The sequence below is a fragment of the Lactuca sativa genome, chromosome 4, assembly GCF_002870075.4.
Source record: "Lactuca sativa cultivar Salinas chromosome 4, Lsat_Salinas_v11, whole genome shotgun sequence".
Lineage (NCBI taxonomy): Eukaryota > Viridiplantae > Streptophyta > Magnoliopsida > Asterales > Asteraceae > Lactuca > Lactuca sativa.
In genome coordinates, this window is record NC_056626.2 from 97,466,179 (window position 1) to 97,482,341 (window position 16,163).

Genomic DNA, 16,163 nt, shown 5'->3' on the forward strand with positions numbered 1-16,163 from the left:
AAAAAATAGAGTATGTATGAAGAAGTTATGGAATTTACAAAATCTGCGTTTTGCACGGTGCGTGCCAAATGCACGTCGGGTGCGCGACACACACTTCTAGAAGGTGAAAATGCGGACCACGGCGATCCTGACATGTGGCACAAAGTGGGTGGGGAGACGTCACCTTAAAATACACATGCACCCCTTTTGCACGTCATGCACCCCAAAAATCGCCTATAAAAGGTCGACAACCCTCATTCTCTCCCTCACGCCCTCTGATTCTCTCTCTCTCAAAATTCTGAGTTATAGTTCCGAAATCTCTATAGTATTTAGGATAGTTTAGTGAAGCTTTCAGACCCCAGAGATCCCGACAACTAGTAGCTATCAGGTCGGAGTTCTGTCAATGCAATTTTCAGACTTTGTATAGGAAATCTCTATAAGTTACGCTACACTCTTTTGTATTCAATGTAACTTATATTTATATCCATAAGTCGTTATTATGAACCTATAAATAAGATTTATCAGTAATTCCAAGTATAAATACTGATTGATCTATTTACGGGAGAGGTGTCTGGAATGATCATGTTGGCTTGGTTGTAGGATTTCAGAAAATCTATATGCCGAAATGATCCTACCTCCAACCTGTCCTTCCTGGCTGATCCTTACTTGATAGCTAGAACTATCGGTATTTAGTGGGATTAGTGATCGGTCTAGTTTACATTACCGGATTCCCTTAGGATCTAATAAGTTATATTATTATAGGTTAATACTCGTTGGGCTCGTTGCTCGTCAGTGTGATCATTCAGATAGCTGTTAATCTTCGAAGTAACTGTCCAGGTGAGTTCATCTCACTATATTATGTATTCCAGTATATATTTGTGTATGGTAGGATATTGGAACCAATAGTGTAAAGCCCATATTATAGTTATCTTTGTGCTTGTAGAGCCGAATAGGTAATATCTATATGACGAAATGACGTATAGGCAGTAAGTACACGTAGACTCGTGTTGAAGACGAAATGACATGCAAGCCAGAAGTCTAAGATACGTATATTATTTGTATGCATGTATGTGTATTATGATATATGGTATATTGGGGGGAACTCATTAAGCCTAGCGCTTATCCAATTGTTATAAATGTTTTTCAGACACTTCATTGGTTCGTGAGAATGACAAGGTTCGACTGTTCTCATGCGCATTTGCAATTCATGTTCTTCGCAGTTCGCATTATACTCTGATGTGATTAAATATTTAATAAATAAAAATGAAAAATTTAGCTATGAAAATCAGGACGTTACAATATGTTTCCTAGAATCTATATGTCTGGAAGTGAAAGAGTAAATGACTTATGTACCGAAAAAGATTCATCGGATAATATTGAACTTGATGTTATAATTGATAGCTTTGCATTTAAAAAAGTTGAAAATGTAAATTTTTTTAGTTTTTTTCTGCTATGTATGAGTATTAGGGTTCAAAGATGTTCCGGCCATTTTATTTTGTTGTTTTATATTAATAGTTGCTAGGCTCTTTGAATTTCGGTGTCTGTCCCGAAGCATTTTTCCTTTCCATAGGTATGGGGTCATCAGCCTGCAATTGTATTATTTTATTCTAATTAATGAAAAAAATTTGAAGTTGTCGCCGTCCTTTACAAAAAAAAATTATATATATTTATTGTAAAGAACCTCATTTTCTGTTTTGCTCTGGACTTCAGATTGCCTTGGACCGCCCCGGTAAGATCCCCACAATAATTCTTTTCACCAACTCCTAAAACTACTTTCAAACTATGACTCAAGTCAAAAAATATTATCATGTTAAAACCTATTTTATATATTAACTGATAAATAAAAAGATGTCTTATAAATAATTATTTAATCAGGGTCATATGGTGAAGAAACTAAAAAGTAAGTATTGTATTTTCTGTATCAAACTAAAATTGAGCTGCATTATTTATATAGAGATCTATTTTATAAGGTCATGAGGTCAATCACCTTGGCTTCCCTCCGTCTTACTATCATCTTCTTCCACGCCAACAATGGCGTACATGCATCAAGAGAAAGAAGAGAAAGGATACAAAGAAAGAAGAAAGTGATTGGATGTGTCTTCGGCCTAATATTAATTGAGAAAATAAAACATTTTTGTATAATATTGAATTACAAAAAACTAATGATCAAGTTTTTTTTAATAAAAAGAAATTTGTATCCACCAACAGCTAGTCCAACTTAGAGAGAGTGAGATATGGCCGTATGGGTGTTCACTGTTCACATTATTTTTCCAACCAAATTCTTTCCACATGCCCCACCAGTGCATTACCACGTTTCATCCATTTTCATTATCCCCCTCACACTTTTAACATATTACACTTTCACACAATACGTATGTTCTATACAGTTTACACTTTACACATTAGGAATTATATTTATATAGGCAAGCAACGTCATCAAGGCACATGCGTCATGATCCATGGGTGCATTTTCAATTTAACAAATATAAATGACAAATAAATTCACGATAGATTTTAATCTAAACAAATACAATGTTCCATCAATAAATATTATAATATGTTTCATGATGGTTTCTCTAGTTTCATTAATCTAGATCGAATTCACGTAAGAAAACAAAATAATAACAAATAATACTTACATAAAGTTGGAAAGTGTTCGTGAGCTAAATCGATATCGTCATTCGAAAATGGATAATATAAAAACATTGTTTTATTTTTTCCATGTAATTTTAAGAACTTATGTTAAGTTTTTTGAATTGAAAGTTGTTTATGTAAAAATGTTTGTTTTCGGACAAACTTTATTCGAAACAGTTGGTAAATTAAGAATTATGTTATATGGAGTATGTTGAATAAGAGATTATCTATAGACATTGCAACACTACTCAAGATTTCATTACTTTAAGAACATAAATATTTCAAATGACAAGTATAATATGCAAAATATACTCAATTACGTCCTTTTTAGCGACGAATTGTATTAATTTTTTTAACAAGGGTAAATAGCACACATATTATATTACGTTTACACCAAAATTCTAATATGATATTGTGTTTTTTTTAGTCACAAATTTGACACTGTTTTTTTTAATTTTTTTACAGTTCTGACCACTTGATCGATCAACCTGATTACCTGCTGACGTGGCATGCTGACATAACATGCTAACGTGTCAAAATTGAATTTTTTTTCCCACAAAAAAGACACTGAATTTACATTTTTTTTTCAATTTTGGCAGCAAGTTTAATTTTTTCTTTCAATATTTTTTTGTTCCAAATCGAACATCATTTTTTTCAATTTTGTTCAATGTTCACCATTTTATATTTGAAACTGTATAAATATTTTTTTAGTACATTTCAAACCGTATAAATATTTTTTTTTTTCATTTAAAAGCCATATTTTTATATAAATACAATGTTTTTTTTACATTCAAATCATAATTTTATGTATAAATATGTGTTAGTTATATAAAAAAACATATTTTACATTAAATACGCAACTTTAAAATGAGTTTGGAGGTTTGAAGATGTGTAATCGATCAAGGCCTAAAGGTTAGGTTTGCAACCCGTAAAATTTTTACATCTTATTTGAAGCTAATGGTTAGTTTGGTTCTCATGATATAACTAATATATATTTATGTATAACATTATGCTTTAAATGTAAATAATAATAATAATAATAATAATAATAGTAATAATAATAATAATAATAATAATAATAATAATAATAATAACCTTGTATTTATATAAAAATGTGGTTTTTAAATGAAAAAAAAATGTATTTATACAGTTTAAAATGTAATAAAAAATATATTTATACGGTTTCAAATGAAAAATGATCAACATTGAACAAAATTGGAAAAATGATGTTCGATTTGGAACAAAAAATAGAGTGTCAAAATTGAAAGAAAAAATTAAACTTAGTGTCAAAATCAAAAAAAATGAAAACTTAGTATCTTTTGTAGGAAAAAAATTCAATTTTGACACGTCGGCATGTCATGTCAACATGCCACGTCATCAAAACTGACAAATTATCATGACACGTCAGCAGGTAACCGAGTTAACCGGTCAAGTGGTCTGCTTTTATTAAAGGTTGACTTTGAGAAGGCTTATGACTCCTTATATTGGGATTATTTATTGGAAATCATGTCTATTATGGGATTTAGGTCTAAGTGGTGTCAGTGGATTAAGGAGCTTTTGTCGACAGCTAGGGCTTCTGTGTTGATTAATGGTTCCCTAACTGATGAATTTCAAATTCACCGTGGATTGAGACAGGGTGATCCGCTTTCGCCTTTTCTTTTTATTCTGGCTATGGAGGGTCTCCATATTACTTTGACGAGGGCCCGAGCTGCGAATGCTTTTAGAGGGGTTTCTATTTCTGGTACTGAGAATTCTCATCTCATGTATGCGGATGATGTGATGCTGATCACTCCTTAGGATCCGGAGAATGCTAATTATCTTCTTCGTATCCTTAGATGTTTTTTCTTGGCGTCAGGACTTAAAATTAATTTACTTAAAAGTAAATTGATTGGTGTGGGAATTTCTTATTCCCAAGTCCTTGTGGTGGCTAATAGGGTTGGTTGTGCTGCTTCTATGATTCCTGTTTTTCATCTTTGTATCCCGGTGGGTCAGAATATGTTGCGAAAATCCTATTGGGCTTCTTTGATTGATAGATTTCGTTCTAAGCTTTCTATTTGGAAGGCTAAGAGTCTTTCGTTTGGAGGTCGACTTACGTTGGTAAAGTCTGTCTTGGGTTCGTTGGGGAGTTACTGGATGTCTGTTTTCCTTGCTCCTATTTCGGTTTTGAAGGAGCTTGAAGGAATGAGGGCGAGATTTTTTTGGGGCGCAGACATGGATGAAAGGCGTATGCATTGGGTTAGATGGGATAGAGTGTTAACCTCTAGGGATGAAGGTGGATTGGGGATTGGTAGCCTTTTCTCTTTCAATAGGGCTATGGTTTTTCGGTGGTGGTGGAGGTCTTTTCATTGCCCTAATCTTTTATGGGTTAGAGTGATAAAATCTATTTATGGTTTGGATGGTGTTTGTAGGAATGTGAGATACCCCAATTATGGTCAAAGTCCTTGGGGCGGGGTTATTCGTATGCTCTCCCACTTCCGCCAGAAGGACATTAATCTACAATCCCTTTGTCCTATACGAGTTGGTGATGGTACTCGCACTTCTTTTTGGCATGATGTTTGGAGGGATGATATGCCTCTTTTTGCTTCCTTCCCTAGAATTTATGTGCTGGATCTGCATAAACATGTTTCTATCACAGATAGGTTGTTCATGGGATTGGGGGTTAATACTCTTAGACGGGACCCTAGAGGTGGAGTGAAACAGGAGCGATGGAATAACTTTATTGGTTTTTTGCAGGAATTCCATCTCAGACGGGTCCCAGATAGACTGGGTTAGCTTAATGATGTGTCAGATACTTTTTCCATTTCCTCGGCTCAAAAATTATTGGATGGTATTACGCTTAGCAACGGAGGTATTTCTACTCATTGGAATAATTGGGTTCTAATAAAGATTAATATTCTTATCTGGAGGATTAGATTATCTAGTATCCCTACTAGAGAGCGTCTTTCTTATAGGGGTATTATGGCGGATTCCATTCTTTGTCCTTTTTGCTCGACTACAGTGGAGACTGTGGAACATATTTTTGTTAATTGCTCAGAGTTGATTGTTCTTTGGACTCGTATTGCGATCTGGTGGGGTGTTAGATGTCCTTCTCAGTTGACTGTGGATTCTCGTTTCAATTGGGTTGATTCTACTTCATGGAAAATTGGTCAGCGTAAAGCTTTTGATGCTGTCATTTTGACTACTTTTTGGTGCATTTGGAATTTCAGGAACGGTGTGATTTTCAGAGCGAATACACCTAAGAAATCTTTGATTTTCGATGATGTTGTTCATAAATCTTATGCTTGGATTTCTAGTAGGTGTAGTAAAGCCAAGATTAGTTGGTCTTCTTGGCTTCATAATCCTATTAATGCTACTAAGATGATGTAATTCTTTTTTCTAGCTTCTTGCTAACTGATTTTATTCCGCCATTCCAAAAAAAAAAAAAAAATGGTCTTAATTGTAAAAAATTGGAAAACACGGTGTCAAATTTAAGACAAAAAAATACAGTGTCAAATTAGAATTTTGGTGTAAAATTATGTCTTTTGTGCTATTTATCCTTTTAACAACACGTCGAATGCAGAAATTGTGTTAGTACTAGCAATGAGCTAATAAAAAACAATTACATAAAAAATGGCAAGAATTGGATTTTATAACCGTTCAATCCAATTCACATTAAGCTTAATATTTCAACTATAAAATCAAAAAAATAAAATTACATGACAATTTTATCTAAGTCTGGTAATCGTGTTGTGTTTAGGTTGACAGGTCTAAATAAACCAACCCAAACATGACTCATTTAACTATACATGTCATGGGTTGTCGGATTTGAAACATAAACTCATATAAGACCCGTCAACCTGTTTATTTATATAGGTTCACATGTTGGCAGGTCAGATTCGGTTTGTGGGTCAGATTCGTGTCCGTAGGTTCGTGGGTCAGATTTGGGTTCGTGAGTCAGATTCCATAAATAAAATTGATAACTAAACATGAATAAATTCTAAAAATTAAAAAAGATGCAAACATATCTGAATTTTAGAAAACCTAAGTCTTAATCCTCCAAATGAAAATTAAAAACATTAATGCAAACATGTTCAAACTAAAACATTAATACAAACGTAGATAAATTCATGTGCTAATGTAATAACCACAATTCTCATTTTGTTCTCACAAAAAACAAAGTCAATTTTCCAACACCGTTTTTTTCTTTATGATGAACTTCAACTTTCAAGTAGAAATAATATGCAAGGTTAAAACATACATAAGTAAAAATCTATAATTGTCATTAAAAATAATTCACCAAACGTCAACTTAAAGTTTATTAGAACTCGTAACCTCTATTTTATATTCGACAATGTTCATATCCATGACACTTTGAGTTAGTTTATTAACATCAACATGAGTATCAACCGGATAAGTAAGATGAAAATAAAAAAAAGTCAATGCAAAATATTAGTTAAAATAAGTAAACAATAAATTATAAAATACTATCTTTTTCTCCAAACAATCAACCTTACCACAAATTAAAGCTTTAACAATGTCAGGCTTCATGGAACATCAAGATTCATTCAAAAACTCTTCCACCAAGACTAAAAGCCGATTCAGGATTGCCAAAACTCAAGCATGTTAATGGAAGATTTTTTAGTTCTTGGCTCAAGAAGGTATACTTGCAATTAACTTTTTTTGGTCGAATCCATATCATCATTATCGTATTCATAAAACTCATATTATATTAAAATCAAAAAGAATTATACAATATTTAAAAACAAAAAATATATATAAAGCAATTGTAATGAAAAAAGGATTTGCCTCAAGAATACCGTGATTAGAGAGCCTCCTCCAACATTTCCAACACTACCTTGTCGAGAAGCTTGCATGTATTCATCAAAAAGTGCAAAAAGTGCCTCTTAACCTTCTTCAATTGTGATAAACCTTCACCAGACAACTTTTTATAGCTAAACTCAACAAAAGGGAACTTATATCACGGATCAAACACCACAACTATAGCTAAGATTGAAATCAAACAAATATTTGCTAACCTTAGTCCACATTTGAGAAGCTATTTTTTCATGTACTCCTCAGGAATGTCTTTTGTTTCAACCAACTTCAAATGTATTCCAAATATTTGAGGGAAATATGAACTTGAAGTAGGATAAAGAGATCCTAAATACTAAAGAGTTGCTTCATGAAACACTTTTAAAAAACTACACATTTCTCAACTCTTTCCTATTCCTCAGAGGACGGCAAGTTTTAAAGTTTGAATCACTCAAGTTTAAATGAGAAAAGACAAAAAGATAATAAAGTGCACAAGAAAACATCTTATAAGTAGAATTTCATTTGGTAGGAACATCTTGCACCAAATCATTTTTGCAGTATAGAAGATTTTGCGAGCAAACTTGAATAAACCGGTCTTTTCTTAGTGCACTTTCATGTTTTAATCTAAAATAAGTTAGTTGTGGTGGTTCCGTATCATCTAAGACGGAGTTAAAACGACCACATCAATAATATTTCGTTGAACCATACAGTGATACCCATGTTACTTTCCAAATAATGTAACGACCGTAAGATCATTTCGTCACGAGGCTATATTTTGTTAACCAGATACCTATGTTTTTATAGAATTTAATTAATAATGAAAAAGGGATTTAAATATATTTAATTATTGTTGGGAATTTTTTATATTTAAATATAAAAAAGAGAGTTAAATAAATGAATACAAAGAGGATAAACTGAAAGATGATTGATTTTAATAAAAAGTTAATAAACCATGACAAGTTGAGGGTTGAAGTGGTATTAAAAGAAAGCCAAATTGTTAACTAATCTAAGGTTAGGGTGGATTGAGATCAAAGCCATAAGGATAGGGACTAAATTGCAAAATATAGTTCATAACTCCCCTTAGCAAATTGATTGACTAATTGACGGGAATTATGGCATGTACATCTGTTTCTTTTGCGTTTGGGCTACCAGTGAAATCATAAAGGGATTTCACCATTGGTTTTGGGGCCACTTCACAACATCATCGACTATGAGCGGTGAGCGATAGCGATAGCGGGAGAGTCGAGCGAGAGAGGGATATGGGAGAGAGTTGAAAGGAGTTTGATGTAGGTTTGGAGGCACATCGAGTTTGTGAGAGCCAAGTCCGAACCTGGTAAGTTTCTATCCTTCCACCTTGTCCTTTCCCTCACTATTCCTTGTTGCATAATACAATGTATGTATAGCTCTCATTTCCTCTATGATTCCACGATTATTGTTGTCCATCTTCCTTTTTATTGATCTCTGCATACCCGAGTACTTGTGAACTCCTTAACCATTAAAACCATTAAAATTGAACTGAAACAACCCCAAAAATTGTATGTATATGGTTGTTTTCTTGATCTTTTTAGCCTAAAAAAAGCTCCATGTGTTATCTTGATTGTACAACTTTTGTGTTGGAGGGAACAACCATGAAAGCCCCAAACTCCTGTCCAAATTCATTCATGTTTAAACTTAGTTGGGTGATAGAAATTTGTAAACAAAAACTACAAATATGTATATGTATGTGTGTATAAATAGAAAAAAAAATTCAAAATATCTACAATTATATCTATATACATGTATGTTTGTGAGTGTATAAAGAAGACAACAATCTATATTAATGTATTTAATCATGTATAAGTATACAAGTATGTGAAAAGAGGTTAACTAATGTCCATAGATGTATTTTAATTAAGTATACATATGCAAGTGTGTGTAGGGAAGATAACAAAAGCTATGATTGAGTCTATATATGCATACAAGTGAAAAAATTACAATTAAATAAATCTAGGTATGCATGGGGTAAATGGTTAATAAAAGAATTAGATTAATATGGTAAAGAGTAATATGGTGGAATGGTATGAACTTAAACCCCTTGTTTAAATCCTTAAGGCATATGGTGATATTTGGTGAATGTTGGAAATATGTACAACAATTTGACGTGATCTTATAAGTGACATGGGGTAAAATGGGTGCCGAATTAGACAAAATTGAAAATTATAAAAATTGTTGGAAACCGAGTCTAGTTTTTAGAAAGTCATGTATCATCCCGTTTGGAATTATACATTCTGTTTTATGATCAAAACACTAAAAAGAGGTCATGGTTGGAATTATAAAAAAATCTAATATAAAACTAATATACGATAAGCTAAACTTGTAGACTTTGAATGCACTTATTGATGGGTTTTAGCCAAAAGACATCCTATGTGCTCATTCAAACCCTAAAGCTTGGATCTAGGTTTCTCTATTGTACATGCTTTTAATCCAAGACTTAAAACCCTAATTCTAGCATACAAGTAATCATATTAGCATAAGAAATAGGTTTAGATGTTACCTTGATTGTTATGTAGTAATAACAATCACAAATCCTTCTTGTATTGACTTTAGAAAGCTTAGAGTCACAAATGTCACTCCTCTAATGGCTCACAAACACCAAGAGCAAGAGGATGAAGAGGAGAAGAGAAGGAGCTGCCCAAAACCATGTGGAAACCCTAGAGGATTTGTTCACCACGTTTTTGAGGCTTAAGGGCACTATTTATACATGTAGGCTATTATGGTTTTGAACAAGGAAACCCTAATTTAGATTCTTAGGCCCTAAGCAACCCATGGACCCTTTATTAACAAGCATTGGACGATTTATAATGGGTTTCCCCATAGAATTCGTCCAACCTTAAATAATAAGGTAATCCATAGCCCAATTGTAATTATCTTATAATTACAATTCCAGTCCCTTAAGTTTAATTAATCTCTTTTAGCCACAAACTTAATTCTTATTAATTCTTGACTAATATTAATTAAACAATATGATTTCTCCTTTAATATATTATTCTCATAATATATTAATAAATCATATTTAATCCTTTCTCTCCATAATTCATCCTATCAAGTTGCTTTAGTGAAGGCAACCCAAAAGGACCATGCACCATCGGGTCAAGTACATACCAAAATGGTTATGGACTTAGACACTAATCCAACAGTCTCCCACTTGGATAAGTCTAATAACTATTCTGCGTATGACTTCAGATCCTGATCTGCAATCGTAGCTTTCTAAAGCCGCTGTCAACTCTGATCTTATCAGACACGCGTGTCCTTTAGATAAGGGATCATATATTCCTCCATTCTAGATATTATCTTATAGACTGAGACATGGATCTAAATCATTCTCTCTGTCTATGTGTTGTTTCCCGAATTCATATTTATGATGAATGACAACAGACTACAATTGAACACATCAATTTAGTCTCGGCTTGGCCAAGCGCTTAGGTTCCATCACTAAATCATCGAGGGGCCCACAAATATCGCTTTTATCCTACTTTGGATAAAAGGAACGGATAAACTTTGACTCAATGCTTGCTTGCACTCACTCACCAAATCACACACAACAATATGTTTTATAACACCAAGTTACTGGTGCGTTTACATATTATCAATGTGCAACCGATTCGCAAGATACAACTCACACATCTCGGTTTCAAGAATATAAGATGTTATCGTCTCACCAATCACTCGTGATAAAATCCATGAAGTGATCCAAGTGAGCGCGGGTTTAATCCAATGCTCAATTATATTCATAAACACTCATGAACGTTACAACAAACAATTGCTTATGTCTAATACACTTTAGACAATCCACACACCAATTCACGACAGTCTTCATTCATATCTACTTCCAACATATGATCGACTGTGGCCCGTTTGAATAATTTGACTGTTCTTAACCAATTAAATTATTCAGGAAGTCAAAACATGCAAAGTGAAACACAAGAATAATACTAATCACATATGGCCTCAATCCTTTGAGTATAAATGAAACACCTTTTATTTATCACCATATTGATTACTCATTATTTGTCATTTCGGGTAATCAACCTTTTACTTGAATTATTACCACACTTGTCCCATGCTCTTAGCATATACACAATGTTTTCTTATGGTTCTTACTTTGTGAAATAAATAAAATGAACACATTTCCAATCATACTCATTTCACAACTCCCAATCCTTATCATAAGTATAAGAATATCAAATTCTTGCCACTTATAGAATATGTTAGATTCTAACATTTTATGCAATGATTCTTTTGTAATGTCACTGCACTAAGGTCATAATGACTATTGCCAATGAATTACAAAGTCCTCTATCGAAATTGTTACAAGACAATTCCACAGATGTGATGTCTCTCACTCAAAGTATATTCCTTTGAACATCCTTTTGCATAAAAGTTTCTAATTTTAGACATAGATTCTCAATATCTAACTCCCAATATGGAAACCTTTCCATACTTACCATATCACAACTCATTCTTAATAGAATCTTATCTATTCATAATAAAGTCGATATGTTCCATCCAATATCATACTTCTAACTACTCACAAGCGACCAATCCTCGTCAACTCTTGGATTGTCCTTTGATAGTTGTTTGATTATCTTAGTCAAAACCGATTCTTGTCCTTTTTTCCTCTAAATGCGCTAGACATTTGGAAAATTTTAGAATGGTCAAATATTATAGCATTCGCAATCAATCCTATACCCGAAGCGTATTGGACACGATGCACAATGTCTTACATGAAGATTTAATACTTTATCAATCTTCTGCCATAATATTTTACGTGCTACGTTCTCATAATTCGAATTATGAAGAGGAATGTCGTAATCATAATCGAAATTTAAGAACGCACTATGTATCCTTTGACTAAATTTATTAAAAGTTCTCAATCTGAGCTTTAGATTTTTGAAACGAAGTACAATATGATCTCCCTTAATTATAGCAAAACAACTTTACGCCCTTACTACTTTGCAAAGTATAACCCTTGTTTTCTTATAATTAATATTGCTAACTTGCAATACTTGCCTTAATAATCATATAATCATAACATTTATGCTCCCACTATCATGATGATTATTATAAACATAACACTTATACTCCCACTAGCTTTGACATGTATTTAGAAAATAGATTAACTTATAGAAAAAACAATACCTATTGAATTTCTTAAGTTCATGTACCTAATGCTTTGATAATCTTTTATCAAGGCTTCTTAATCTTATACAACTTTATCCAAGATAGCTCATATGTGTGTCTTAAACAATTCAAACAAATTGCCAAATCTCACAATTCGAATCATGGAAAGGGATACCATAACCATAATCAAATTTGAGAATGCAATTTTACAATTGCTATCTTCTTAAAATCTCTCTTAGTGAAAGCATTTTCTCACAGTCATTTTCATGAAGGAGAAAATCTTATGACACTTAGATTTTAATGGTGTATGTGTTCCTATCCATGTGAATTTGTCAAAACAAAGTTTTACGACAAATTCAAACTCTTATGGACCGAACTTTCTTAATCTTGATTTCTTGCCTTATGGTAACACGGCTGCCCACCATGTCTTCCAAGTAGTTAAGCAGCTCACCCTTTCCTATCAATGTACTTTTCATTGATTAAGGTGCTTGCCTTTTATGCGTTCAAATGAGAACTCATAGAGCTCACATGCATAATTAACTCAATTGGAATTGCATAGAAACAAGATAATGTCAACACGATAGGTTGTAAACCTCAAGTCGTGTGCTAGTGATGATCGATAAGGTTTATTCTTGATTAGTTCTTGAAGTTTTTCAAGATCATTAAGACTCCCACTGACTCCTTGACATATAAGATTCTCTTGTCAATAAAACATTTCTTGACAAACGAATATTCAAGAGTAAGTGTAGCTTTTATCAAAACAAAACAATTCATAAAATTTGGTCCTAGTTGGTCTTTGTTTTATCAAGACACCACAACTTTCCATATTTGATGAATGTTATAAACCTTCCTAATATTTGTCACTCAATGTCACAATCCTAACTCTAAGACTTGTTTTGGAACGAAGTATGATTGGCTTCTTGATTTAACCATTTCTTCAATTCTTGATTCCTCTTCTTAGACATACAATTGCACTAAGACTCACTTAGAGGATCAATTGAGATATGGTTCTTAATCATTAAGACCTATCATAAAATATAATAAAAGGTACTCTCCCTTCTTCATAGAATAGAGAAACTTTTATCTTTCTGCCTACTTGATTCTTCTTATCCGTTCTACTATTGATTTAAACTCTTTTAAATCAACTAAGAATTGCACTTAATCTCATAAGTGTAATCATATTTACTTAACCTTAGTAAATCATGACAAATATCTTTGTTACTCTTGCGGTGGAATTGATCAACACACAACCTTGTGTACTTGATCTCTTATTCCCTCACTTGATACTTTGTCAACGAATTAGTCTAATTTTCTCAAATGTGAAAATTTTTCATTCATCATACAATATTTGTTGTATGATTCCAAGTTTCTGTCCGCTTGAAACTTGGTCGATGAGAAACTTTCCCTATTTGGTAAATTCTTGACATTTCCACAAATAACATAATTAAGAATCACATCCATTCGTTGTAGAAATATGCAAACATCAATTTTTCATAACGATTTCATTGCAAGGAAATAAATAAATAAATAAGTGAGTCAAATCAAAATTTTATTTTATTCATAAAGCAGCGGAAAACATTGTGTCCTTATAATGCAAAATCAATTGAAAAACTATGTAATAAATATTCCTAACAAGTCTATCATAACTTTCTAAGCTAAAAATCTAATCTTCGAATCCATGCGATCGAGATCCATTTCTTCGTGATTAGATCCATCCTGCTCTTTCATCAAGCTTCCTCTCTTTTTCATTGATCCTGTAAAACATTCAAATGCAATCTTATCACATTATGTATCAATGAATAGGAACTTAATGGAGTTAGATAGTGGATTTTACCTGAAGCACAGCCATACTCTCTGACTCTCCCATCTTCTGGACTCTTCAGGCTCTTAGGGTAGACTCGTATCCAACGCCCTTTCTCTTGGCAGTAAACGCAGGTTGGTTCTCCTAGAACGTCCTTTGAAGCATGGTTGGTTGAGTTTCCCAACAAATATGCTCCATTGCTTTGCCAAATCATTTCTGATTCAGCAGCAATGAGCATGTAAGTTAGGTCAATGAGGTTTGCCTCATGATCCATCATATACTACTTTCTTTTGAACTCATTATATGATTCAGGGAGTGACTGCAGGACCCAGCCTATAGCCAACTCATCAGGGAATGACGCACCTAACATTATCAACCTATCGATGTCTGACTTCATTTCTAGAACGTGTGCACACACGGGTTTAGCATCTTCATGTTTCATATTCAATAGGGCTTTAGTGACATTGAACCTTTCAATTCTTCGATCTTGTGGGTTAGGGAGAACAACGGGAGGAGGAGGAGGAAGTGAAGCATGATTTCTTGTTCCTCGATCGAATTGTGGAATATCATCTTCATGTGGAATGCTTGTTCCACGGGATTTGGGAAGACCATAGTTGTCGAACTTTGACATCTACAAAACGGGAGAAAGCAAATTCAAGTTAGTTGATTTATTGAGTCCTCAGTTAATCACCCAAATGATATACTAAGGCTAGGACCCAACACAATATTTTACAACTCGGGAAAGGGATGTCGTAACCCTAATTGCAGAATATTTGAAGGTAAGTGAATGACGATTCACTAATTTTCCACCATCAAAAACAAAAAAGAAAATTTAAGTTTTAAATCTATGAAAACTCCTAGAACCTTTGAGATTCATTGAACATTTCAATGGCATGTTTAAATCTCGATATGCCCCTCTAGTTTGTGACTGGGATGCCGAGGATCACAAAGCGGGTGTAAATAACCATGCAAATCTACATGGTGCCCTCACATGTTACAGTCACCTATTCGATGTGCCGGTAAACCACACACGCTCCACTGAACTATGAAAAACATTGAGTCACCCTTTGCTACCTTTGCTTAGAACCATTTAGTGTGTCGGTTAACCACACACGCTCCACTAACGTCTTCGCAAGGGTACAAAGTGTAATTTCATGGAATTGCATCAATTCACTTTTGCCTAAAGTAACTAAGATTGGGAATTTTATGAAAACATTTAGCTACTTTTATATTTCATTATACTTATAATGGAAGGTTTCTGTCCTATCCTACCCATTCGGCTAACGACCCTCCACTAGTCAAAAGTGCGGTGGGTAAGAGTGGATACCCATTCAATCGTCATTTTATAGGCGATTTCCTTAAACACCCCTTATAGACCAGCTTCGTGAATGAGGCCTACTAACGGTAAGACTGACTTTTACTCATACATATATATATATATATATATATATATATATATATATATATATATATATATAATGTTAGACTTTTAATGTTATATATAGTATAGGGTGTATTTTACACTTTTAAAATACTAGGTGTTCTAATTGAATAATTATACTTTTAATTTAATTAGATTGTACACCAAAACTATATGGATTTATTAAATATCTTTTAATTATACACCTTAATTAATTAATAAAACCATAAGGGTGTGATTTGAACTTTTCAAAACTATACTAGGGTTTTAGAATTTAACATTCTTAAATTAAACCTTTTAATCAACTCTTAAATTCCAAAACTTGAGGGCAAGTATTTGAAACATTTCAAAACATTAGGGTTTAGAATTTAAATATTT

At 33.1% G+C, this 16,163-nt stretch overlaps 2 protein-coding genes across 2 annotated transcripts; both read left to right on the forward strand.

The window, feature by feature from the left end:
- The first annotated feature begins 3,966 nt into the window (after window positions 1-3,966).
- On the forward strand, window positions 3,967-4,410 carry LOC122197476 (secreted RxLR effector protein 78-like). The gene has a single exon (XM_042901632.1). The coding sequence runs from the start codon at window positions 3,967-3,969 to the stop codon at window positions 4,408-4,410; it is 444 nt and encodes a 147-aa protein (XP_042757566.1).
- A 1,161-nt stretch (window positions 4,411-5,571) lies between these two features.
- On the forward strand, window positions 5,572-5,979 carry LOC111919883 (uncharacterized). Its single transcript, XM_023915444.1, has one exon. The coding sequence runs from the start codon at window positions 5,572-5,574 to the stop codon at window positions 5,977-5,979; it is 408 nt and encodes a 135-aa protein (XP_023771212.1).
- The last annotated feature ends 10,184 nt before the right edge of the window (window positions 5,980-16,163 follow it).